The sequence below is a fragment of the Engystomops pustulosus genome, chromosome 9 (assembly GCF_040894005.1).
Source record: "Engystomops pustulosus chromosome 9, aEngPut4.maternal, whole genome shotgun sequence".
Taxonomy (NCBI): Eukaryota; Metazoa; Chordata; class Amphibia; order Anura; family Leptodactylidae; genus Engystomops; species Engystomops pustulosus.
The window spans coordinates 3,818,426-3,830,748 of NC_092419.1; the positions used below are offsets into that span (position 1 = coordinate 3,818,426).

At 49.1% G+C, this 12,323-nt stretch overlaps 2 protein-coding genes across 5 annotated transcripts in view; both read right to left on the bottom strand.

Moving 5' to 3' along the window:
• RPS18 (ribosomal protein S18) overlaps nucleotides 1-12,323 on the bottom strand; it is a 148,605-nt gene that overhangs the window by 16,343 nt on the left and 119,939 nt on the right. The window lies entirely within an intron of this gene.
• On the bottom strand, nucleotides 234-11,412 carry RING1 (ring finger protein 1). 4 transcript variants are annotated; one of them, XM_072123233.1, is made up of 7 exons: nucleotides 11,297-11,412; nucleotides 5,988-6,078; nucleotides 5,756-5,916; nucleotides 3,639-3,854; nucleotides 3,263-3,562; nucleotides 1,658-1,835; nucleotides 234-825 (listed from the first exon to the last, which is right to left on the bottom strand). In XM_072123233.1, exons 1-7 carry the CDS (start codon nucleotides 11,308-11,310, stop codon nucleotides 724-726), a joined length of 1,062 nt encoding a protein of 353 aa, XP_071979334.1. In that variant the 5' UTR covers nucleotides 11,311-11,412; the 3' UTR covers nucleotides 234-723. The 4 variants fall into 4 exon arrangements, with proteins under 4 accessions (XP_071979334.1, XP_071979337.1, XP_071979336.1 ...); XM_072123236.1 differs by having other exon boundaries at nucleotides 5,988-6,073; nucleotides 11,297-11,394; XM_072123235.1 differs by having other exon boundaries at nucleotides 5,988-6,073; nucleotides 11,237-11,315.

Genomic DNA, 12,323 nt, shown 5'->3' on the forward strand with positions numbered 1-12,323 from the left:
CACTGGCGTAGGGGCCGGGGCGGCAACCACAACTCCCCAGCACTGGCGTAGGGGCCGGGGCGGCAACCACAACTCCCCAGCACTGGCGTAGGGGCCGGGGCGGCAACCACAACTCCCCAGCACTGGCGTAGGGGCCGGGGCGGCAACCACAACTCCCCAGCACTGGCGTGGGGGGAGGGGGGGTGTAGGGCCCATGTGAATATATTCTCAGTAAATCCAGCACAACTTTCAGATTCAGTAAAGAAAGTATATATTGCCGCCGCCGCCGTTCATTTTCCTAAACACAAAAAAAGCAAAAAGAAATTCTAAAAAGTAAATGCTCTAGTATAAAAACTATTACAATCTTAGGAAAATACCAGCAGAATATAGAATATGTCATATAAATTAATGAGACCCCACACAAATACAAGGAGCACAATGGATGAGGATGATGAGGGTGAGACACGGCGGCTGAATTGATACTAATGATGCAGATTAGAGAAGCTCCTGCACTGATGACACGGCGTGGCGGGGTCCACGGCGTCACTCCGCTTCTTTGTGCTCCCTCACCAGGGGCGGCTGTAATGGTGTCAGTCACTCCCACGTCTGTACAGCGTTACTGTGTGGCAGGGGGCGTCGTCACAATGTCTCCCTCCATTTAGGTCTCTCCCCAGTAGTCCCACACGCCACAAACAGTCGTCTTATTATTCCAGTCCATCTCCCACGCGGCCGGGGAGGCGCCCACTACTTCTGCTCCTTGGTCGGGGCGTAGTATAACTCCAGGGGTTTGTTCACCTTCCAGTATTTCTCATTAACCAGCTCCAGCGTTAATGAACCGTTCAGCGTCTGAGAACGGGAAGAGAAATAAATAACGGCTTAGATTTCACCTCGACGGCTGCTCTGGGTGCGTCATGGCAATTGCTTTTATAATTTAGGAAAAGAAATGTGTCCAACTACATTCTGAAATAAGTAACAAATGGCATCTGTGTATTCTCAGGATACATAAACCAGTATTGGATCAGGGAGTTCCCCAATGTGATGTAGCGCCTCTTTCAGGCAGTCTCTGCTGCTGCAGGCAGAACCACCAGTAGTGGCCCGAGCCACAAAACAGCAACAGTGATAGCTGTGATATAATGGATAAAGCTGTATGGTGGGACTTATCAATCCCCAGGGCTGGATATTTGCAGTAGTGCAAACCAGGCTCATTCTCCATGCATACAACATTAAAGGGGTTATCCGCGTTTTAAAAATTTCTTATGGCCGGGCTGGGGAGGGCTATTTAAACACAATAAACATGTACGTACCTCGTCCGGCGCCGCCGATGTCCTGCGCCGCGGTCGGTCTTCTCTGTGCGCCGGTTTCATTACAAGTGCGCACAGGGCGGCCGGAAGCTCCTATCCGACACCATCTCCCAGCGCTTACAACGCAGAGAGATAGGGACGGATGGGAGGAGCCGGCCACATCGCGGACCGGAAGCTCCCTGTACGCGGATTCCGTGCCCCTGTAAACAAACAGGGCCACGGATCGAAGGGACTGCGGCGCGGGACATCGGCGGCGCCGGAGGAGGTAAGTCCATGTTTATCATGTTTAAATAGCCCTCCCCAGCCCGGCCATAAGAAATTTTTAAAACCCGGATAACCCCTTGTTATCTTAGTATCACTCCAAATGATGTACTCACCGTGTACTGTCCTCCTGCAGCCCCTGCACAGATATATATCGTATACTGCTTCTCGCTGACCTCCCCCAAAGTCACTCCGTCTGCTCCTCCTCTCTGAGCCTGCTCCTCCAGGGCAATGCGGAGAGCCAAGTATTTGGAAAGATGGTCCACTGTGGCGTTTGCTGTGGTCTTTACAAACCTGGAGGTAAAAAACATGGAAGTCAAGAGCTGCAAACCTGAGCCAAGTCCTCCCACGTCCTCTGAGCTTAAAGAGGTGTTCCAGGATTTTTCCATTGATCACCAATGTTAGATAGATATTAGGTACTAAATAGAAGGCAGGGTCAGGACAGGGCAGCAAAAAGTCCACATATAAATGTGACATCAAATGTCAGCGATGATGGCCAGTGTCACAAGTCACCAATCTGATATTCATCACCAATCCTAAACACAGATTATTTTTTTTTTAAATCAAGGAAAACCCCTTTAATAAATGTTCTGAATCATTCAGTGCACCCAGAGCCAGGGCTGAACGGGAAGTGCTCCAGTAACTATAAAAGACGTGGTCTCACCAGGGCCGACCTCCATGAGATTGTGGCATCTGTAAACCATCAGAGAGGGGAGGTGCCACATACGCTCATCAGCATGTGGCAGGCCTGACCCCTGACCCCAGATGGCGCTGCAAGGCAACAACTGTAAAGCCAACAATATTGTGACCAGAAGAAAGGAACATAAAAGCAGCATAAAAGATTAAAGGAATTTTCCCATGTAGACAAATGAGGCCCTATCCACAGGATGGGACCTAACTTGCTGATCAGTGGGGGTCTCAGTGCTGAGACACCTACCAATCGTGAAAACGAGGGGTCCGACGGCCCTCGACACTCAGTAGACGGACGTGCATGACCTTCTGCCCCATTAATCTATATGGACCTGGGGGAGATCGGTGAGCGCAGCGCTTGGCAATTTCCCTCAGCCCCATAGAGATTAATGGGGCAGAAGGTCATGTGCGGCGGAAGGCTCCATTAGTCTCATGGACCGATGAAGGTGCGGTCAGACCCCTTGTTATTGCTATCTGTGGGGGTCTCGGCACTGAGACCCCCACTGATCAGCAAGTTAAGCCCTATCCCGTGGTTAGGCCTAACTTGTCTTCGTGGGAAAACCCCTTTAAGAAATCCCCCAACCCATGACCAGTTCTGCTCTTGTCCTTAGACTGTACATAGTATTTTAGCTCTACCATAGTGAAAAACAAGGACTTTCCTGCAATACCATAAACCGTCCATGGATATGAAGTGTCTTATTTACGTGGGGAGGGGACCTGTCCGGCCCCTTATGCATTTCTCATACTGAAGACTATACTGAGAGTCTGACACCTAGACCCTGCTCCAGCTGCCTCCAGATATCAGAACCTGTACAGGGGTCACAGCAGTAAGACAAAGGCTTTGTTCACCGTGTAGTGGTGGTGCCAGAGCTGCCGTTCCCCGGCAGGACTACTATACAACAGATGGAGCCTGATCAGTGCGGAGACTGGGTGTTGGGTCCATCACAGATCACAGGCCATCAGTGTAAGAAAGAAACCACATAAGGGCCCAGACATCCCATGTGCAGCAGCTCCGCTCTCAGAGGCCATACCTAGTCTGGCTGTAGCCGTCCTTCTCCACCAGCAGAGGGTGAGCCCTGAACACCAGCTCAATTTCGCTGCCTCCTTCGCCTACTCCTTGAGGATCCGGACTCCTCACCCCACCCTCATGTGACATGTCTGGCTCAGCTCCAGAATCCTCCGAGGCGCGGGATCTCTTGCGGCTGGGCCCTGCCTCCTGGTTGCTGTGCACAGATGGATTGCTGACGTGTGAGCGGCTGTCGCAGTTGTCTTCTCCACCACTGAATGTCGTGTTGTCTGATTCTTGATGGTGTTTTCGCACTCGCTGTGCCCTAGAACAGGAAAATGTTATCTATGTGTCTGGTTACACCCCAAGACCTCTGACCTCTCCTGGTCACGTGCCCCCACCTGTTCATGGCTTGCATTTTCAGGCCTTCCTCGATGCTGCTGCTCAGAGCCTGCTGGTTGTGGAGCCGGCTCAGCTTTGCCAGGACACGGTCCTGATGCGCTTCATACTCGTCTCTGCTGGGGTAAATCTTGGAAATTAAAGCATCAAAATTTGGGTCTGGCCGGAGGGAACGCTTGGAGACCAACTTCTTCCTGCAGGTCGGACACTCCTTGTTTCTAGACAGAAAAAATAAAGTCATTAAAGATCTTTTTATCCTCCTCCTACTTATGGTTGGGGGGATTGAAGTCTGGGGTCCCGGTGTTCTGTGAGACCCTAATTGATCTAGCATTTCACACCTACCCAGGGTATAGGGGATAAGGTCTTCACATGGGCAGATCTCTCTGAAGGGATTCATAATATAACAAGATTTTTGGTGCAAAAATGGAAATGTCACTGGAGAACCTCTTGGGATGCAGCAGTGTAACCTCCGGGCTTACAGACTGTATGAATGGCGCGAGACGGCTGAGGTCAGGCTTCAGCTCAGATGTAACACAAACATTGGGGGAGATTTATTCATCTGTCTACGACAACATTCTGTCGTGGTTTGCACTAAAAAACTCTCTGCACCACATTTAGAAAAGGTTTGAGACAGTTTTCTGGCTCAACAAAGGGGGACGTGGCCTCGAATTAAAAAAATCTGTGCCCCAAAAATACTTCTGACCTGACATAAAGTAACTAATAGGAGGTGCAGAGTAGGACCTGCCATAAAGTAACTAATAGGAGGTGCAGAGTAGGACCTGCCATAAAGTAACTAATAGGAGGTGCAGAGTAGGACCTGCCATAAAGTAACTAATAGGAGGTGCAGAGTAGGACCTGCCATAAAGTAACCAATAGGAGGTGCAGAGTAGGACCAGACATAAAGTAACCAATAGGAGGTGCAGAGTAGGACCTGACATAAAGTAACCAATAGGAGGTGCAGAGTAGGACCTGACATAAAGTAACCAATAGGAGGTGCAGAGTAGGACCTGACATAAAGTAACTAATAGGAGGTGCAGAGTAGGACCTGACATAAAGTAACTAATAGGAGGTGCAGAGTAGGACCTGACATAAAGTAACTAATAGGAGGTGCAGAGTAGGACCTGACATAAAGTAACCAATAGGAGGTGCAGAGTAGGACCTGACATAAAGTAACCAATAGGAGGTGCAGAGTAGGACCTGACATAAAGTAACCAATAGGAGGTGCAGAGTAGGACCTGACATAAAGTAACTAATAGGAGGTGCAGAGTAGGACCTGACATAAAGTAACTAATAGGAGGTGCAGAGTAGGACCTGACATAAAGTAACTAATAGGAGGTGCAGAGTAGGACCTGACATAAAGTAACCAATAGGAGGTGCAGAGTAGGACCTGACATAAAGTAACCAATAGGAGGTGCAGAGTAGGACCTGACATAAAGTAACTAATAGGAGGTGCAGAGTAGGACCTGCCATAAAGTAACCAATAGGAGGTGCAGAGTGGGACCTGACATAAAGTAACCAATAGGAGGTGCAGAGTGGGACCTGACATAAAGTAACTAATAGGAGGTGCAGAGTAGGACCTGACATAAAGTAACTAATAGGAGGTGCAGAGTAGGACCTGACATAAAGTAACTAATAGGAGGTGCAGAGTAGGACCTGACATAAAGTAACTAATAGGAGGTGCAGAGTAGGACCTGACATAAAGTAACTAATAGGAGGTGAAGAGTAGGACCTGACATAAAGTAACTAATAGGAGGTGCAGAGTAGGACCTGACATAAAGTAACTAATAGGAGGTGAAGAGTAGGACCTGCCATAAAGTAACTAATAGGAGGTGAAGAGTAGGACCTGCCATAAAGTAACTAATAGGAGGTGCAGAGTAGGACCTGACATAAAGTAACTAACAGGAGGTGCAGAGTAGGACCTGACATAAAGTAACCAATAGGAGGTGCAGAGTAGGACCTGACTGTCTTATACTGCAGCAGATTTATCCCCCAGCACCAGACACTTGTATGAATCTGCTGCAGAATATTACGCTCCAGTCTCACTCTGTGCTGTATAACCTCAGGACACGTGTTATAAATCCGCCCCAATGTCTCCCGTATAAAGTGCGGTGATACTGACCCGCTGCGCAGCGCAGTGACGATACAGTCCGAGCAGAAGCGGTGCAGACATTCTTTGGTTGTCATGGTGTTCTTCAGCATGTCCAAGCAGATGGGACACATGAGCTCACTATGGAGGCTCCGAGGGGACACAGCGATCTCCGTACCATCCATGATGGCTTCCTACAGATACAGCGCTGACTATTATCTCACGTCCATCATATGGGACCCCCCAGCACCAGTAATGGACCTACCTGTGGAGTGCGGTGCAGCTCGTACAGACTCAGCTCCCACGTCTTGCTGGAGCACTGCGCACTCACTGGAGTCGCCATGGCGTCCGCTGCTCTATGAGAGAACAAGTGATAAAAACTGAGAAAGTAAAACTATTACGTTACAGATAAAACAACAGAGCCGGAAAGTGATGGAGGATCCTCCACGTGACACCAGGGCATCAGGAGCTCCGCTCTTCTGGTGACACGTCTATAATATATCATCACTTTACTGACACATGAATAAAAGAGAACAGAATCACAAATCAAGGAGCATTAGATACATTGCACATCATAATGTAATCACTCGCCATTCGTCAAGAATTCTACACAAAAGCAACAACCCCCCCGACTTCTACACATAACAATAACCATCCTGGCCGAGTGTGGAGAGCAATGCTGTTAAGGAAAAAGTAGAAGCCAGGGCTTGTCCATATATGGATATGTTTAAAGGGGTTCTCCACTTTGAGTAATGAATAGTTATACAATTTACCAATTTACTTTCTGTATCAGTTCCTCAAAGTTTTCTAGATCTCTGCTTGCTGTCATCATATAGAAAACTTCTAAGTTTACTTTCAGTGAGAAGAAACCCGTCCCCGGTTATGTGATGTCACACAGGTGCACGGCTCGTTATATCCCTGGTCATATGATGTCACGCAGGTGCACGGCTCATTATACCCCTGGTCATGTGATGTCACACAGGTGCACGGCTCATTATATCCCTGGTCATGTGATGTCACGCAGGTGCACGGCTCATTATATCCCTGGTCATGTGATGTCACACAGGTGCACGGCTCGTTATATCCCTGGTCATGCGATGTCACACAGGTGCACGGCTCGTTATATCCCTGGTCATGTGATGTCACACAGGTGCACGGCTCGTTATATCCCTGGTCATGTGATGTCACACAGGCGCACGGCTCGTTATATCCCTGGTCATGCGATGTCACACAGGCGCACGGCTCGTTATATCCCTGGTCATGCGATGTCACACAGGCGCACGGCTCGTTATATCCCTGGTCATGTGATGTCACACAGGCGCACGGCTCGTTATATCCCTGGTCATGTGATGTCACACAGGTGCACGGTTGGTTATATCCCTGGTCATGTGATGTCACACAGGCGCACGGCTCGTTATATCCCTGGTCATGCGATGTCACACAGGTGCACGGCTCGTTATATCCCTGGTCATGCGATGTCACACAGGTGCACGGCTCGTTATATCCCGGGCCATGTGATGTCACACAGGTGCATGGCTCGTTATATCCCTGGTCATGTGATGTCACACAGGTGCACTGCTCGTTATATCCCTGGTCATGCGATGTCACACAGGTGCACGGCTCGTTATATCCCTGGTCATGTGATGTCACACAGGTGCACTGCTCGTTATATCCCTGGTCATGCGATGTCACACGGGTGCACGGCTCGTTATATCCCGGGCCATGTGATGTCACACAGGTGCATGGCTCGTTATATCCCTGGTCATGTGATGTCACACAGGTGCACGTACCGTTAGTATCACCCCGGCCCACATGTAAGGACAAATTATTTGCTAAAAGTAGAGAAACCACCTTAAAGCCGCAGCCCCTCAATATCTGCCAACAGCCGATTGCCAAGGGACACCCAAGGGTCAGACTCTCAACAGTTTGGCAATGATCCTGACCCTTAGTGTCTACACCTTCCTATCACCCAAATGTATAAGCATTTCATATCCACATTCTAGATCTCCGCTTGCTGTCAGGGAATCCTCTGCGCTACGTACAGCAGCAGATCTCTCTCCTCCCGCCAAGTATGCTACAATGTTTCAGTCCAGTAAAAATGTATCAAACGGCTTATTTAGACCATTGTAACAGCCCCTCAGCTGCGAGGATTATAAGATCAAGCAGCATCGCTGGTATTTACTATAAATGATGCTTAAAGGGGTTTTCCCATCTGGGCATTTACATTTCATTCATTTACCCCATATAAACTTTTCTTCAATTGGATGTTATTAAAAAAGATGTTCCTGTGTGAAGATAATTTCTCACAAATGTCGCCATGTTGTCCTTTAGAAACGAGAGCTTCCTTGGATACGATCACCTCACATTTTGGCAGTGGTGGCCAGACATGCGCTATTGACCTCTGCCTGACCTCCTGGATCCAGCAATCATTACCACAGGACGGCTGTGGGACCTGCAGTAACTCCCCGACATTTCATGTACAAACGCCCTTTGTGTCTTTGTGCAATCCCACCAGCAGAGGTGGTCGTATCCAAGGACACAGTCTTGTTTCTAAGGGACCATATGACTACATTTATGGAAAATTATCTTCACACAGGTAAAAAAAAAATTTAATAACATATAATTGAATGTGAATGCCCAGATGAGAACATCCCTTTAAATGCAAATCAATGAAGCTTGGGGCCCTTAAAGGGAACCTCCCAGGAGGAATCAGTAGTGGATGTGATGGTGGACTCCTCCTCCCGCTGCCTCTGCCCTGATCTGTAATATAATAATCCTGGTACATAACTTGTTAAAAACTTTAGTGGTATGTAAATTACCTGCAGAGGCTACTGGGGCGGGGAGCAGCCTCAGCTCCGTTGCCCTGATGGGCTAGGACACACCCCAGTAGCCTCTGCAGGTAATTTACATATCACTAAAGTTTTTAACAAGTTATGTACCAGGATTATTATATTACAGATCAGGGCAGAGGCAGCGGGAGGAGGAGTCCACCATCACATCCACTACTGATTCCTCCTGGGAGGTAGAGGAGCCACATGGTGTTTACAAGCGCAAGCACTACAAGTCCCAGCATTCTCTCATACACCTAGAGGGCTGCCATGTGATGTACTACAAGTCCCAGCATTCTCTCATACACCTAGAGGGCTGCCATGTGATGTACTACAAGTCCCAGCATTCTCCTCCATACACCTAGAGGGCTGCCATGTGATGTACTACAAGTCCCAGCATTCTCTCATACACCTAGAGGGCTGCCATGTGATGTACTACAAGTCCCAGCATTCTCCCCATACACCTAGAGGGCTGCCATGTGATGCACTACAAGTCCCAGCATTCTCCCCATACACCTAGAGGGCTGCCATGTGATGTACTACAAGTCCCAGCATTCTCCTCCATACACCTAGAGGGCTGCCATGTGATGTACTACAAGTCCCAGCATTCTCCTCCATACACCTAGAGGGCTGCCATGTGATGTACTACAAGTCCCAGCATCCTCCTCCATACACCTAGAGGGCTGCCATGTGATGTACTACAAGTCCCAGCATTCTCCCCCATACACCTAGGGGGCTGCTAAGTGTTGTACTACAAGTCCCAGCATTCTCCTCCATACACCTAGAGGGCTGCCATGTGATGTACTACAAGTCCCAGCATCCTCCTCCATACACCTAGAGGGCTGCCATGTGATGTACTACAAGTCCCAGCATCCTCCTCCATACACCTAGAGGGCTGCCATGTGATGTACTACAAGTCCCAGCATCCTCCCCCATACACCTAGAGGGCTGCCATGTGATGTACTACAAGTCCCAGCATTCTCCCCATACACCTAGAGGACTGCCATGTGATGTACTACAAGTCCCAGCATTCTCCTCCATACACCTAGAGGGCTGCCATGTGATGCACTACAAGTCCCAGCATCCTCCTCCATACACCTAGAGGGCTGCCATGTGATGTACTACAAGTCCCAGCATTCTCCTCCATACACCTAGAGGGCTGCCATGTGATGTACTACAAGTCCCAGCATCCTCCTCCATACACCTAGAGGGCTGCCATGTGATGTACTACAAGTCCCAGCATTCTCCTCCATACACCTAGAGGGCTGCCATGTGATGTACTACAAGTCCCAGCATTCTCCTCCATACACCTAGAGGGCTGCCATGTGATGTACTACAAGTCCCAGCATTCTCCTCCATACACCTAGAGGGCTGCCATGTGATGTACTACAAGTCCCAGCATTCTCCTCCATACACCTAGAGGGCTGCCATGTGATGTACTACAAGTCCCAGCATCCTCCCCATACACCTAGAGGGCTGCCATGTGATGTACTACAAGTCCCAGCATTCTCCCCATACACCTAGAGGGCTGCCATGTGATGTACTACAAGTCCCAGCATTCTCCTCCATACACCTAGAGGGCTGCCATGTGATGTACTACAAGTCCCAGCATTCTCCTCCATACACCTAGAGGGCTGCCATGTGATGTACTACAAGTCCCAGCATTCTCCTCCATACACCTAGAGGGCTGCCATGTGATGTACTACAAGTCCCAGCATTCTCCTCCATACACCTAGAGGGCTGCCATGTGATGTACTACAAGTCCCAGCATTCTCCCCATACACCTAGAGGGCTGCCATGTGATGTACTACAAGTCCCAGCATTCTCTCATACACCTAGAGGGCTGCCATGTGATGTACTACAAGTCCCAGCATTCTCCCCATACACCTAGAGGGCTGCCATGTGATGTACTACAAGTCCCAGCATTCTCCTCCATACACCTAGAGGGCTGCCATGTGATGTACTACAAGTCCCAGCATCCTCCTCTATACACCTAGAGGGCTGCCATGTGATGTACTACAAGTCCCAGCATCCTCCCCCATACACCTAGAGGGCTTCCATGTGATGTACTACAAGTCCCAGCATTCTCCTCCATACACCTAGAGGGCTGCCATGTGATGTACTACAAGTCCCAGCATCCTCCTCCATACACCTAGAAGGCTGCCATGTGATGTACTACAAGTCCCAGCATCCTCCCCCATACACCTAGAGGGCTGCGATGTGATGTACTACAAGTCCCAGCATCCTCCTCCATACACCTAGAGGGCTGCCATGTGATGTACTACAAGTCCCAGCATTCTCCCCATACACCTAGAGGGCTGCCATGTGATGTACTACAAGTCCCAGCATCCTCCTCCATACACCTAGAGGGCTGCCATGTGATGTACTACAAGTCCCAGCATCCTCCCCCATACACCTAGAGGGCTGCCATGTGATGTACTACAAGTCCCAGCATTCTCCCCATACACCTAGAGGACTGCCATGTGATGTACTACAAGTCCCAGGCTGCTGGGGCTAGTCACGTGACACACACAGTGACCTGGGGTCAGGGGCCACCTCTAGCAGCAGGAGCTGCACTGTGTAGAGCAGTGCATGCTGGTCACTGTAGTCCCACAGCCGCCTCATGGCGCCCACCGCCTTCATATACAATACATAGAGACCGCCAAGTCACATCCCGGTCACTTACGTCACGTAAACCCCGGTGTTCGGTGCAGAAAAAAACCGAGAGAAAAACAGGAAACGTTACCTGCTTCCGGTCATGCGTCACTTCCGGTGAGCGCTGGTAGGTTTTTTGCCGAGACCTGGCAGCGGTGAGCATCAACACCACGCCCACTATACGAGATGAGCCAATCAGTGTTCGCTTACACAGAGACCTGCAGTTCCCGCCTGATACACGCTGCTCTCTGGTACCGTCCAATCAGGAGGCGCGGCTGCTGCATGAAAGTCCCGCCCCTCGTATAAAAGGAAAACAATGAGGAGAATTCCTGACATTTTGATGCTCTTCTTCTTGTCTTTGTTGCCTGGGCCTCAAATTTCTGTCACACCAGTAATAACAATAACAGTGATACATACAGTGAAATATACTCACATAATAAATATGAGGACATTATATAGATTGAACATGATGGAATTTGTTCCCCGTCGTCTTCCTTTGCGAGAAGTTGTAAAATATGGCGCCACGTTACAGAAAACACCTAAACATCGCCCAAAATGCACCCTAGTATGGGTGTTTTAAAGTTGCCCACTACTACACAGTCCTATAGGACGCTCCTTAGGCCCTTGTTGGGCCCAGGAATCTTTATCCCTCTATGTACGGTGCAGCTGATGTTTTGTGACGTAATTTTGGGGTAAAAGTCCCAGTTTCAGGAGCACAGCTGTAAAATTGTCCTTTTATCCGTCACCAGCAAAAATTGTGTTTATAAAGCGGCGCTGATACAAGACGGGCCAGTACATGGGGGGTGTCCAGGATAAATTTACTATAACCTGCACCTAAAGCTCGGCCCAGGTCCCCTTCTGCCAATCATTCGGGCACCGGTGGATAGGGGAAAATTTACCTTTTGGCAAGGAATTTTTCATTCCCATGGATTTTAATGGGATTTCTGTGATCCATTCTGCCAGGATGTTAGGATACGTTTGTCATCATGTGACACATAAATCCTATGATTGTGCTGCGATCCGGGGCTCTGGAGTCAGAGAACATATAATAAATTATAAATTGTGAAATTTCCGTTCAATGTCTGTTCTGTTCCCGACGTAAAGATTTAGGCGAAGGC